At 39.5% G+C, this 14,117-nt stretch overlaps 1 protein-coding gene across 5 annotated transcripts in view; it reads right to left on the bottom strand.

The window, feature by feature from the left end:
• The window catches only part of CENPI (centromere protein I), a 57,148-nt gene that overhangs the window by 39,808 nt on the left and 3,223 nt on the right, over positions 1 to 14,117 (bottom strand). For 3 of the 5 annotated variants that reach the window (XM_082609106.1, XM_082609107.1, XM_082609103.1), the window contains exons 2-5: positions 11,787 to 12,022; positions 11,028 to 11,165; positions 6,305 to 6,423; positions 5,911 to 6,018 (exon numbers count right to left, since the gene is read on the bottom strand). In XM_082609106.1, the coding sequence (XP_082465232.1) occupies positions 5,911 to 6,018; positions 6,305 to 6,423; positions 11,028 to 11,165; positions 11,787 to 12,022 (601 nt within the window). The other 2 variants (XM_082609104.1, XM_082609105.1) reach the window with 2 other exon arrangements.

Here is a 14,117-nt window from a genome sequence, read left to right as displayed (position 1 = left end):
GGACAATATGAAAACTATAATTGTGTGTACACCTAATAATATACTCAAAATATATAAAGTAAAATTTGACAGAACTTTAAGGGAAAACTAACAAATCTGCCTTCATATTGGGAGATTTTCAACATACCTTACTCTGTAATTGATAAATGGGCAGCCACAACAACAATAAATCCATAAGGATAGAGAAAATTTCAACTCCAATAACCTTCATTCCCTCACCCTACTTCAACAACTCACCCCTCTGTCACTCTGAACCTTGTCATCACATTGAACCATCCCCTCCTGAAATCTTAAACTCCAATGCTACAATTTCTATCATTCCAGTTTTTAACCCCAATACATTTCCTGAATGTCACCAAGGCATCCTGAACCTCAGCTGCGTGTGCTCCCAATCTGCCCTGTTTTGTCTTCACCCCCTCCCTTTTCTCTCTAGACTCCCTGATCCATCGGCGGTCACTCTCGCCTCCTTGTCCCACCCTGGAGAAATTACCTATCACAAATTCGTGCTCCCTAAACTCATCTGGGCCTTCAGAACTGTGTCTCTAACCTCCAATTTCTATTTCCACCAAAAGCTATTTCAAAATGTATACTCTCTCCTCAAACATAATATTCTATCTTCCCATCCTCATTCTCAGCAGAAGACCTTGCCTCCTACTTAAGTGAAACTTTGAGGAAAAAAAAATCACTAAAAACACTGGGCAGGAATTCCCTCAATCACGTCCCTTACTAACCCACAAATTTATTGACATCAACACCCATGTCTCTCTTCCTGTTGAAAACAAATTCCTATGACTTTAACCCTGATCCCCAGTCTTATTTTGATACCTCTCCTTTATACTCACATGGAACTCTGTGGATACTATCACAGGATTTATCACACTGTACTTATCTTCTCTCCTACTATATTTAAAGATCTTCAAGGCTCAGCCTCTTACTAGATAGCTTACCTTAGCAAAGTTACGTAACTTTTCCAAGCCTCAGTTGTCTCATCTCTAAAATGGGAATATCATTTTCCATAAATCCTGGCTTTAGTCACATGACTCTGGGTAATTATTTGACTCCTCTGTGCCTCAGCTTCCTCATCTCTAAAATGGGGATAAAGGTGTGTACCACATAAGGCTGGCAAGAGGTTCATGTGAGTTAAAACCACTTATCTGGTGTGTGTTTTACACTTACAACACACTTCAGTTTGGCCTAGCCACATTCCCAGTGCTCACTTAGTCAAATGAATTTAGTGGCTACTATACTGGTAGCACAAGTATAGAAAATAGTAGGTGCTCAATAAATTTTTTTAAGAATATTGAGGTAAGAAAAGAACTTTCAGACCCTCAGAACTGGGAAAAAATACTTTACATAGTCTAACATTCCTTTCTCTACATTTTAACATCTCTGAAAACGGACTAATCCTAAAATCCATATCATGTGATAGTTTTAATGGCAGCATTCTATTGTAATGGTTCATAAGATAATGATGCATCTTAACACTGATGGCATCTTAGAGATGATGAAATACTGTGTATATAAAGTATACTAGTGCCTGGCATATAAGCCTCATATAAGTTAATTATATGAGGCTTATAGTTAACTTATTCTTACTCATATTTGTAGTTCTAATACTAGTTCAATGCCTTTCATATTATGTGGTTAATAAATGTTCATTGAGTGAATTTCTAAAGGATGTAGCCTCAAACTTTGTACATCTAAAGCCAAACATATTATATTCCTTCCAAAACTACCTCCTTTTCACAAATTTCCTTTTATGGTCAAAGGTACCATCATTCTGAGTCATGCTGCCTTAAAAACTTGGATCTTTAGCTCTTGACCCTTCCCTTAATCCAATATAGGTACCAAGTCAATTCTACCTTTACAATTTCCCCTAAAATTTGTCCTTTGAATTTTTCATTCCCCTTAGTCTAGGATAGTGATTCTCAAACTTTTTGGTCTTGGGACTCTTTACATTCTTAAAAATTAGAGGAGCCCAAAGAGCTTTTGTTTATCTGGTTTATATCTGTTGATATTTACCATATTAGAAACTAAAACTTGGAAATTTTTAAATGTTTACTAACTCATTTAAAAAATAAGACCAGGGCTTCTCTGGTGGCACAGTGGTTGAGAGTCCGCCTGCCGATGCAGGGGACAAGGGTTCGTGCCCCGGTCTGGGAGGATCCCACATGCCGCAGAGCGGCTAGGCCCGTGAGCCATGGCCGCTGAGCCTGCGCGTCCGGAGCCTGTGCTCCGCAGCGGGAGAGGCCACAGCGGTGATAGGCCCGCGTACCTCAAAAAATAAGCCCATCACATGCTAACAATAAATGAAATATTTTATGAAAAATAACTATATTTTCCCAAAAAAATGACTTAGAGTGACACAGTTTTACATTTCTACAAATTTCTTTAACGTTTCTGACTTAATAGAATACAGCTGGATTCTCTGCTTCTGCATTAAATGTTACAGTATATTGTTCTGATTGAAGTACATGAAGAAAAGCCAGCCTCACACAGATACGTAGTTGGAGAAGAAAGTAATATTTTAATAGCCTTTTCAGAAAATCGTGGATATTAGTCTTTGATACTTCACTAAAACTTGGTAAGTGATAGTCTCTTAGGGAACAGCTGCAATGTGGAATCTGAAATCTTATCAATGAACCCTCTTTGTACTCTGTTCCATTAAAATTCATTGATATATCTTGCACTTTGGATGGCTCTTTTACCCATGCATAATTTCATAATATCATACTTGATAATTTGGAAATTAGTTATACCAAGCTTCCAAATATTGACACATTTCATTATACAATATCTAAAAATCACATTCATTAATATTGCTACCATCCTCATCAGGAAAGTCTTTAAGTATTGGGAAGCTGTCAAGTTCACAGTAGCAGATACAAATTTTCCAAACTTGTAATTTTCACTTAAAAGCTCAAATTTTATCACTGGCAAAAAATAGTGCCAGTTGTTTTCTTTGAAGTGACCAGCTCACTTTGTTCATTTTCAAGAAAACATCTGCCAAATACCCAAGTCTGAATAACCACAGTTTATGTGTCAGTCACTCTTTGAAGTAAAAATGGTATTCTGTGAAAAAAGCAGCTGGTTTAGCTCACAACTCAATCACACAAGTGCTTTTCCTCAGGACAACTGTTGTACTTTAGTATGCAGAAGGGATTTATTTGTACTTCCCATTTCATCAAACATAATATTAAAGATGTGTCTCACAGGTTGAAGTTTAATATAATTAATGAAGTAATTTTTACTGCTTCATTTGGGACATTATTAAGTGAAACTTGCATTTTTGTTTTTTACTGCAGTGAAGAACACAATGACCACTAGTACAGTCTGGCCCCACTGCCCTGATTTGTGCTAAGGCGCCGGCAGTTTTATCCACCATCAGTGCAAATTCAACACAGTGAAAATAGCTAATAACATCTTGATATTGCTATAAAGATAACTTGAACCACTGAGACCTCCTGAAAGGTTCTCAGGGAGCCTCAAGAGGTCCACAGAGCATACCTGAGAACTGCTAGTTTAGGATGTCATCATCATGTTAGTCTCCCAACTAGTCTTCCTGACTCTAGCCTCCATCATAATTCATAATGTTTGGCACTACTAGATACAACTTCCTACAGTGTTGCTTTCAACATGTTCTGCCCCAACTTTTTCAGTGATTTCCCCACTGGATAGAGGATAAAGTTCAAATTCCTTACCATCACATTTAAAGACCTCTACAATTTTTCCTCACCCAATTTTTTCAGCCTTACCACCCACCACTGCTTGACACCAACTGTAATTAAGTCAGTCTGATCTATTTAAGGTCTCCTGAAATACAGCTTACACAGTTCACAACTTTGCTTGAAATATTCCTGTCATATCAAACATCAAATCTCAAATCCTACTCAACCTTCATGGCCTAGCTCAATGCCTACATACATTATGATGCTTTTTCTAATCACTCTGGTTTACAGTGTTCTTTCCTTCCTGGAAATATCACAGCAATTATTATCTTCATGTTAACATATATTGTCTTTGATAATTTAACTTATACACTGTTATTTAACTTTATCTGCTTTCCTTAGTCCCCCAACTGAATTATAAACCCCTGGAATATGGAAACTCTCTGCTAAACTTTGAATCTTCTACATTGCCTCGATCAATGCAATGAACACAGTCAATTTTTTAAAAATGAAATCAATGAATGAATTCCCTTTCCAGAAGCAAGAGGAATTCAGTTAGATGAATGGTTCACATGGTCTGTGAACTACTGATGGTCCTTGAAAGTCTTCCATGTGGACAGTAGATTGATTTCTTAGAGTTATTAACGTTTTCAATGGGAATAATTATGCTCTTTAATCAAAATCAGCCCATTGGCATCTCATGAAAAGTAATCCACTCCTCATTAATTCTGATGTGGTTTTCACAGTGTTAATCAAGAAACTGGAAACCATAAACAAGACCAAAAGACAACCCTCAGAATGGGAGAAAATATTTGCAAATGAAGCAACTGACAAAGGATTAATCTCCAAAATTTACAAGCAGCTCATGCAGCTCAATAACAAAAAAACAAACAACCCAATCCAAAAATGGGCAGAAGACCTAAATAGACATTTCTCCAAAGAAGATATACAGACTGCCAACAAACACATGAAAGAATGCTCAACATCATTAATCATTAGAGAAATGCAAATCAAAACTACAATGAGATATCATCTCACACCAGTCAGAATGGCCATCATCAAAATGTCTAGAAACAATAAATGCTGGAGAGGGTGTGGAGAAAAGGGAACACTCTTGCACTGCCGGTGGGAATGTGAATTGGTACAGCCACTATGGAGAACAGTATGGAGGTTCCTTAAAAATCTACAAATAGAACTACCATATGACCCAGCAATCCCACTACTGGGCATATACCCTGAGAAAACCATAATTCAAAAAGAGTCATGTACCAAAATGTTCATTGCAGCTCTATTTACAATAGCCAGGAGATGGAAGCAACCTAAGTGTCCATCAACAGATGAATGGATAAAGAAGATGTGGCACATATATACAATGGAATATTACTCAGCCATAAAAAGAAATGAAATTGAGCTATTTGTAATGAGGTGGATGGACCTAGAGTCTGTCATACAGAGTGAAGTAAGTCAGAAAGAGAAAGACAAATACCATATGCTAACACATATATATGGAGTTTAAGAAAAAAATGTCATGAAGAACCTAGAGTAAGAAAGGAATAAAGACACAGACCTACTAGAGAATGGACTTGAGGATATGGGGAGGGGGAAGGGTAAGCTGTGACAAAGTGAGAGAGTGGCATGGACATATATACACTACCAAACGTAAAATAGATAGCTAGTGGGAAGCAGCTGCATAGCACAGGGAGATCAGCTCCGTGGTTTGTGACCACCTAGAGGGGTGGGCTAGGGAGAGTGGGAGGGAGGGAGACGCAAGAGGGAAGAGATATGGGAACATATGTATATGTATAACTGATTCACTTTGTTATAAAGCAGAAACTAACACACCATTGTAAAGCAATTATACTCCAATAAAGATGTTAAAAAAAAAAGAAAAAAGAAACTGTACAATAAGTGACCCAAAGGACCCTGTTGAAGTGGTTTAAAAGGGAAAAGATGGCAATCATTGCTCTAGATCAGCAAAGAGACTCCAATGTGAACTCAATTCTATCTGTTACAGTTATTTCCTTAAAAAAGATATAAAGCAAATGCATTAAAAATTTTATTTGTTAATCTGAGAGACAGGTGTAAAGATGTTTGTTATGTTACTCTTTATACTTTTCTGTGTGTTTCATATATTTTAAAATAAGTAAGGAAAGTTGTGTGGCACTTTGAAGCACATATGGTGCATTGATATACAAGCACATACCATTTGATCGATGCATGATGCTGTCCAATTTTTACTTACCAGTGCATCATCTTGCAATGAAGCAAAAAAGAAGCCATAGAGCAAGTTAATTTGCTCCTTGTGATCAATGAAGTCAAACATTGCAACCAGCCAACGATAAAAAAGTACCTATTGAGAGACAAAATGCTTATCTTTAGAGATATATAACTTGCAGAGGAGAGAGCTTAATTCCCCCCTCAGGGCTGTTTTAGAAGCCTCTAGCACAAAGAAGGATAACAGATTTTATCTCTCAGTAAAAATTTCTGTTTGAACAGACTCCTTGCATCAAGCTACATTGTTCCAAAACTACAGGCTTTGCACAAAAGGCCACTGCCATTACTCCATAAGTGGATCTTCCTTGCCAGCCCTTAAGTGGTTCTGAAGGACTTATCATCAAAGTGTTTAAAAAGATTACCTTGGTGCTACCAGAACACTTGCCAACACAAAGCCAAGAGACCGCCTTAACCACAGAATCTTCTGATATTAGAGTTGCTGGAATCATACACTTGAATATCCGAGTGTTTACAGCACTCCCTGGAAAGCAGAGAAACTCTAAATCAAACTACATTTTAGGATCTTGACTGTTTCCTTACTAACATTAACTCTTAGTCCTAAAAATTTCACTTCACATTGAAGGCAATAAAATAATATTCAATATCTCTTATCATCATTACAAAACATAGTTTGAAACAAAAATGTACCTTTAACTTTTAATATAAACTATAAAGCAAATTCTTTGGTTCTAATATTTTTATCTAACAATGGAGGATGAGTACAGGATTTCTTCTTGGCATGATGAAAATGTTTGGAAATTAGATAGTGGTGATGGTTGCACAACTCTATGAATATGCTAAAAAAACAACCCTGAATTGTATGCTTCAAAAGGGTGAATTTTATGGTACGTGAATTACACCTCAAAAGAAGTCTTTTACTCCTAGGAACATTTCAAGGACTTTTTAAAATGGCATAATAGATTCTGATTTATTTAAAGCTACTCTAAGATATCTTGCATGAGCTGCTACATTTAAGAATAAATAGATATATTTCTAGTCTCCATCCCCCCCCAAAAGTGGGAAGGATAGCAGAATTAAACAACTATACTATTAGCTGGTAGTAACATCATTCTATATTGGTCCAATCTTTCCATCATACTCTCTTGGCTTCTATGGTATCCTCCCATCTGCTAATAGAAGTGAGTTTGCAAGTGGTTTTGTGTATACCCTATGTCAACTTCTGCTTATTAAGGCTTCAATAATTAAATATACATGTATATCATCCATTTCTTTTTGTATTTAAACATTGTTTTATTTGCATTATACAGTGGTGATCACAACCATTCACTGAAAAAACAGTGTTCTCAACTTCTCATGCAAGTAGAAGCCTCAACAATATCTTGGATACATGTGTCTTTAACCACTGTTTTACAGGTATTATAGCATGGTAATCACATCCATTCAGTATAACACTGTTCTCAACTTCTCCCACAAGTAGCATTCTCAGAAACATACAGGTCTTTAAACGCTGTCTTACATGCATTATAGCATGGTGATCACATCCATTCACCAAGATAACACTGTTATTAACTTCGCCTGCAAGTAGCATTCTCAGAAACATCTTATACATCTTTTCTTTTCCTACTAATGTAGACCTCTTATTTTTTTAAATAAAAATTGTGTATATTTAACATGCACAACATGATGATATGATATAATCAGCCCTCCATATCCATAGGTTCTGCACCTGTGGACTCAACCAACCACAGACAGAAAATATTCGTTTAAAAAAAAAATTCCAGGGGCTTCCCTGGTGGCGCAGTGGTTGGGAGTCCGCCTGCCGGTGCGGGGGACGCGGGTTCGTGCCCCGGTCTGGGAGGATCCCGCATGCCGTGGGGTGGCTGGGCCCGTGGGCCGTGGCCCCTGAGCCTGCGCATCCGGCACCTGTGCTCCACAGCGGGAGAGGCTGCAGCGGTGAGAGGCCCGTGTACCGCAAAAAAAAAAAAAAAAAAAAAAAATTCCAGAAAGTTCCAAAAAGCAAAACTTGAAAGAGCCACACAAGACAACTATTTACATGGCATTTACATTGTATTTACAACTATTTACATAGTGTTTACACTGTATTAGGTATTATAAGTAACCTAGAGATGATTTAAAGTATACAGAAGGATGTGTGTAGGTTATATGCAAATATTATGCCATTTTATCAAGGAATTTGAGCATCCTAGGATTTTGGTATCCGCAGGGGTTCCTGGAACCAACACCCGGCAGATACTATATACCTATATATAATAAAATGACTACTACAGTCAAGTTAATTAACATTTTATCTCCTCACATAGTTACCATTCTTTGTGTGTGGTAAGAGCACATGAAATCTATTCTCTTGCAAATTTCCAGTACTCTATACAATATTACTAACTATAGTCATCATGTTGTACATCAGATCTCTAGATTTATATATCCTACATAACTTCAACAATATATCTCATCAATTCCTACCCCATCATTCTGTGGAGAAGAAAGGAAGCAGTGATGGCAGGTAATGAATCACAAGAATAAAAATCTCTGTTTTCCAGTCTCATGGTATCTTGTTTTTACTCCTCTCTTCTCCCCTACTCCCATACCCCAACATTTGTAAAGTTTACAACAGTCTGACCGCTAACGCTTTACACATGTACCAAATTCAAAGGGAGAATTCAATATAGACTCTATTCTTACTTCCCAGTGACTTTTCAATTACTAAAGAGTCCAAAGTCCCTTTGTACCTAATTATGACATTTCTAGCACACCTGCCCCTCAATATGTATTTCAACTTAGCAAAAGAGCTACATATAAAGATCTGGTAGTGATAACTAAAAGGAGAAATACAGAAATAACTGTATTATTTATAATACAGTTATTATTATATATATATATATATATATATATTTTTTTTTTTTTTTTTTTTTTTGCTGTACGTGGGCCTCTCACTGTTGTGGCCTCTCCCGTTGCGGAGCACAGGCTCCGTACGCACAGGCTCAGCGGCCATGGCTCACGGGCCCAGCCGCTCCGCGGCATATGGGATCCTCCCAGACCGGGGCACGAACCCGTATCCCCTGCATCGGCAGGTGGACTCTCAACCACTGCGCCACCAGGGAGGCCCTATTATATATATTTATAATATAATGTTATTATCACAGAAATAACTAAAAGGAGAAAAGCAATTAATGAGGCTACATATAATGTCACCAAATTCCACCTTAACAGAAAAACGAAATTAGACTAGAAAGCCAAAGAATATTTTTTAAATTGTTACATACAAGTTTCTAAGTCTAAGGCATGCATTTTGAAACATGCATGCATTTGCAACAAGACCTGGCAAACATCATGAAAACCTTCTAAACGTGAATTTCTGAGATATCAAAAAAGAAAAGAGAAATTCCAAAATAGAAAACATCTGTACATTCTATACATGTTTTAAGGGGAGAAGCAATAGATAGAATTGTTCTCGATAGACACTAATCAGTTAAATATGAATTCCTAGAAATTTGTCAAAACCAATCTGAAACCACTTAGAAGAAGACCAATTTTATTAGGTCAAATGTAACTTTGTAGGAAAACAAAGAGAACTAATCAGGTAAAAACAGAGAACTAGGGACTTCCCTGGTGGCACAGTGGTTAAGAACCCGCCTGCCAATGCAGGGGACACGGGTTTGAGCCCCGGTCCAGGAAGATCCCACATGCTGCGGAGCAACGAAGCCCACGCACCACAACTACTGAGCCTGTGCTCTAGAGCCCATGAGCCACAACCACTGAGCCTGCGTGCCACAACTACTGAAGCCCATGTGCCTACAGCCCGTGCTCCGCAACAAGAGAAGCCACTGCAATGAGAAGCCCACACACCGCAATGAAGAGTAGCCCCCACTCGCCACAACTAGAGAAAAGCCTGCGTGCAGCAACAAAGACCCAACACAGACATAAATAAATAAATAAAATTTAAAATATAGAGAACTAAAATTCCTGGAAGTCATATACTGAATTCGGCTAGTAATGTGTTGTCTCTCTTTCTCAGACACACACACACACACACACACACACACACACACACACCTGCAAACATGATAGGGTATGCACAAAGGAACGCAAGGGCTAGAAAATGGTATATAAAGTATTCAATTTTGATAGTTGTCTTAATTTTTTTAAAAAAAGGAGAAAACCCAGTAGCAGTGTGGTGCAGCATAAACACTAGAATGGGAGTTAGGAGATCTGAGTTCCCCAGTTCTAGCTCTGAGATTAAGCAAGTCTTTTTAACCACTCTGGGCTTCAGTTTCCTCACCTTTAAAATGAGAATGTTCAAGGGCTAAAATACTCTCTAAGTCTAAATTTGGGTGAGGGTAGGTTAAAAGGTTCTTCTCAAGTAAAAAGAATAATGGACAGATATTATTTCTTTCTAAGAATCTCCCCCCACTTCCATTACAAATGAACTTAGAACAGAAGAGGAAGCATTGGCACAAAAGAAAAAGCATCTTGACTATTAAGGCCACAGACACTGGAATGGAGACAGTATCAACAGGGACTTGCCATAGATAAGTGAACCTAAAGGCAATAAAATAGACCAAGTGATCTCTTAATGTGCCCTCCAGCAACACTATTTAAATTATTATGTATCCTTCCTAAGAGAAATACTAAAAATGGCTCCCATGTATTTGGTGACAAGAATCCATTTTATTGGGGCTTCCCTGATGGCGCAGTGGTTGAGAGTCCACCTGCCAATGTAGGGGACGCGGGTTCGTGCCCCGGTCTGGGAGGATCCCACATGCCGCGGAGCGGCTGGGCCTGTGAGCCATGGCCGCTGAGCCTGCGCGTCCAGAGCCTGTTGCTCTGCAACGGGAGAGGCCACAACAGTGAGAGGCCCATTTTATTTGTAAAGATATGTGATAACTAGCCATTTTCAGCATATGCTCATAGAAACTTTTAGTTCATAAGGTAGTCTGAACACAAGAAAGTCCCATTTTATTGATATAATCTTATCAGATTGGTTTTATGACGAGAATAGGAAAAATATATAGTTCTTTAACTGCAGCTGATTCCAATCAACAATCTAACTCAAAGTCTGAAAGGCAAAACAAATATCAAACTGAAAAATTTATCCCCTTGACATACCAGATTTGCCACTGAGTGCCACATTTAATAGAATGTCGATTCCTTCTGGAGCTAACCCATTCTTCCATGCCACATTTTCCACAGTTTTCAAGTGTTTCTCCAGGGTTTTATCTTTACTCTGTGAAGTTTTAATGGGACCTGGAAGAGGAACAGTATTAAATAGTGAGGATTTTAAAACTCTCTCACTCCTCAGCCTCAACAGTTACAATTAGGATTCTTCAAAGGAATAGCTTTACGTAAAAGATGTCTTCCTAAAAACCCTTCAAAGCCTTTAAAACCCTAGAATACTTCACAGCAAAGCAGGAAAACTGAATCCTGCCCTGGCTTATCTGCTCTAAACTAACTAAAAGCACTGAACTTAGACTAAGCTGTTTCAGAAACTAGGGCAGTGGTTCCCAAACTTTGCTGCACATTGGAATCACCTAAGGAGCCGTTAAAAAATCCCAATGCCCAGCTTGTATCCCATACCAATAAAATCAGAAAGTCTAAGAGTGGATGCCAGGCACCAGTGGGTTTTAAAGATTCTCGGGAAATCCCAATGTGCAACAGTTTGGCAACCACTCTGCCAGGAACATGCTTTGTCGCTATATCCCTAGTACCTAGCATACTGATATGTAGTAAGTGCTCAATAAATGTCCATTAAATAAACAAAAATCATGAATGAACAAAAATATGCTTTCCTTTAAAAATCCTTAAGAAAAAAAGTCTGAATATTTTTACAGGAATAGGACTTAACATAAGGAAAACAATCTGTCCTACCTTTCTCAAAGTATGCCAGTGCTATTTGCAGAGCGCCTTCTGCTTGATCATCAGCATGTTCATAATCTTCCACTGGATTGTTTTGTCCATGTTCTGAGATGCTCTTTGAGTCACTCAGGTCCTCTTTTACTTTCCAGGCTGAGAGTCTAGTCTGATAGCTATTACTACCTTGTGAAGTCCTCTTTTGTGCCTGAGAGTTCTTAACTTTCCTTTGAAGTGACATTACTGCACGTGTTCTATACAGAAACAAGTGTCAAGTTACCATTAACCAGCCAAACTGTCCCTCCCTTTTTACTCCACAAAGACAGGGATCACACATGCCTGTATTCCCACATTTAGTACAGAGGACCTAGCATACAAGTACACAATAAAAAAACTGACAGCAATCCAGGCAACAAAATCTATAGGTTAACTTTCTCAAAAAGCCCTTGACCTAAATAGGAACAGAAACAACTCTCCAAGGTAACATTCACTAGCTGGCCTTGTGAGGGGAAAAAAACAGTAACAGTACAGGCAACATAAATTCTCTTAAAAGGGCTATATCACATAAGTGAGTCCAAAACTAATCCATCTCATGATCTCAATGTTACTTTCTCCACTCCTATTTTTCTCCACCCTGCCTTGATTTTGCTTTTAAACTTTAATGCTGCCTGCTTTGTCAGTGCTAAGTTAAAGACAAACTGGTGGCCAAACTAAGGATTCTCAGAACAGAAACATGCCCCGATAATTCACTTATTCAATAAATAATTACTGAGCATCATCTACAATATATGCCACGCACAATTCTACTCACCAGGGATAAAATAACAAAACAGTCAAGGTCTGTGCTCTCATGAAACTTATGGGGGTGGAGTGAAGAGGAGTTGTGAGAGTCAATAAATAAGTAAATAACTAATACTGAACATAATATACAGTGATGTCATAGAAAAGAGGTGGGGGTGAGAAGCTACTTTGGAATAAGTGTTCAGAGAACGCCTCTCTGATGTGACCTTTAAGCTGAGATCTGAATGCCAGAAGGAACCAACCATGTTAAGAGCTGGTGGAAGGGTATTTCATGGAGAGGAAAGAACAAGACATGCTAAGACTTTAAAGCAAGAGCTCTGTGTGTTAAAGAAACAGCAACAACACCAGTAAGAGGCGAGGGTCGGTGGGGAGGTAGCATGAAAGAGGTACAGAGTAGTAGGAGACGAAGTCAAAAAGGCAGACAGGGACTGCTATATTGGGGCTTGTAAGCCAGAACAAGGAATTTGGTTTTTAAGTGTCATAGGCAACTATGGGGGAAGGGAAGACTGTTACAGAGGGGAGTGATACCATCTGATTTATGTTTTAAGATCATTTTAGCTGCAGTGCAGAGAATAGAATGTTAGGGGTGCAGGAGTGGAAACAGACAATTAAAAGGGTCTAGCAAAAGTCCAGAAGAGATATGACTGCAATCTGAACCTGGCTTAAGGTGTAAATGGTAGGAGAGGTAGAAAATGATGGTATTTGTGAAATGTTTTGGAAGGAGACTGGGCAAGGCCGTAATAAAGGAATTGGATGTAGGGAAAAAGAAAGAGAGGAAGCCGGAATGACTTCTAAGTTTTGGGCTTCAAATAGGAAAAACTAAGGGAATGGTCGTAATGACACTCAACCCCACCTCCCTAGAACAGATGAGGCTGCAGCAGAAGAGCAATATGCATGTCTAAGCCACCGAGAGGTTCCAGGTTCCGAGTTGTTTCCTCGGGTCCTACGAAAGAAGGGCGGGCGAGCAGCTTCTAGCCCTTTCCAGTGGAACCGTCCCATCGCTCCCCAAGGACCCCCTTTCACAGCCTGCCCCAGCAGGGACCGAACTTGGCCGCGACAACTAACCCACCGGGGAGATTCCCGGTCTGGGGGAAAACCCGACACCTTGTAGGACAGTCTTGCTCAGAAGTCAGGAGATTGACTCCCTTCGGCCTTGGGGCTCCCACTTTGCCCGGTGTTTAAAAGCACCTCACCTAAAATGCTCCTCAGTCCCAAAGCCTCTGGAGTCCAAACGTCACCTCCCGGATTCGAATGAGCGGGCTCCGCCCTGCGCATGCGCTTCCAAGGCGACACAGGGGGCTTCTGGGCGGAGCCGCGCGCTCTGCTGAAGCCTGATTGGTTGGGTCACAGCTCAATGGCGCGAGGCGGCGCGCGCGCCCACGCTGACGCAAACGCAATTCCGCAGAGCCGCCGGCCACACCCGCCCCGCCCGGGGACGCCCGGCTAGCGGGCAGTTGTCGCTTAAGTCAGCCGATTGGCCGATGCTCCCACTGTTCTAATATTGTTCCCATTCGTCACTGTGCCTAAAACGGAACAGCTAGTGTCTCG

Source organism: Mesoplodon mirus, assembly GCF_964341445.2.
Source record: "Mesoplodon mirus genome assembly, chromosome: X".
Classification (NCBI taxonomy): Eukaryota; Metazoa; Chordata; class Mammalia; order Artiodactyla; family Ziphiidae; genus Mesoplodon; species Mesoplodon mirus.
Note: the sequence above shows the minus strand (reverse complement) of the source record. Positions and strands in the feature narration are given on the sequence as shown.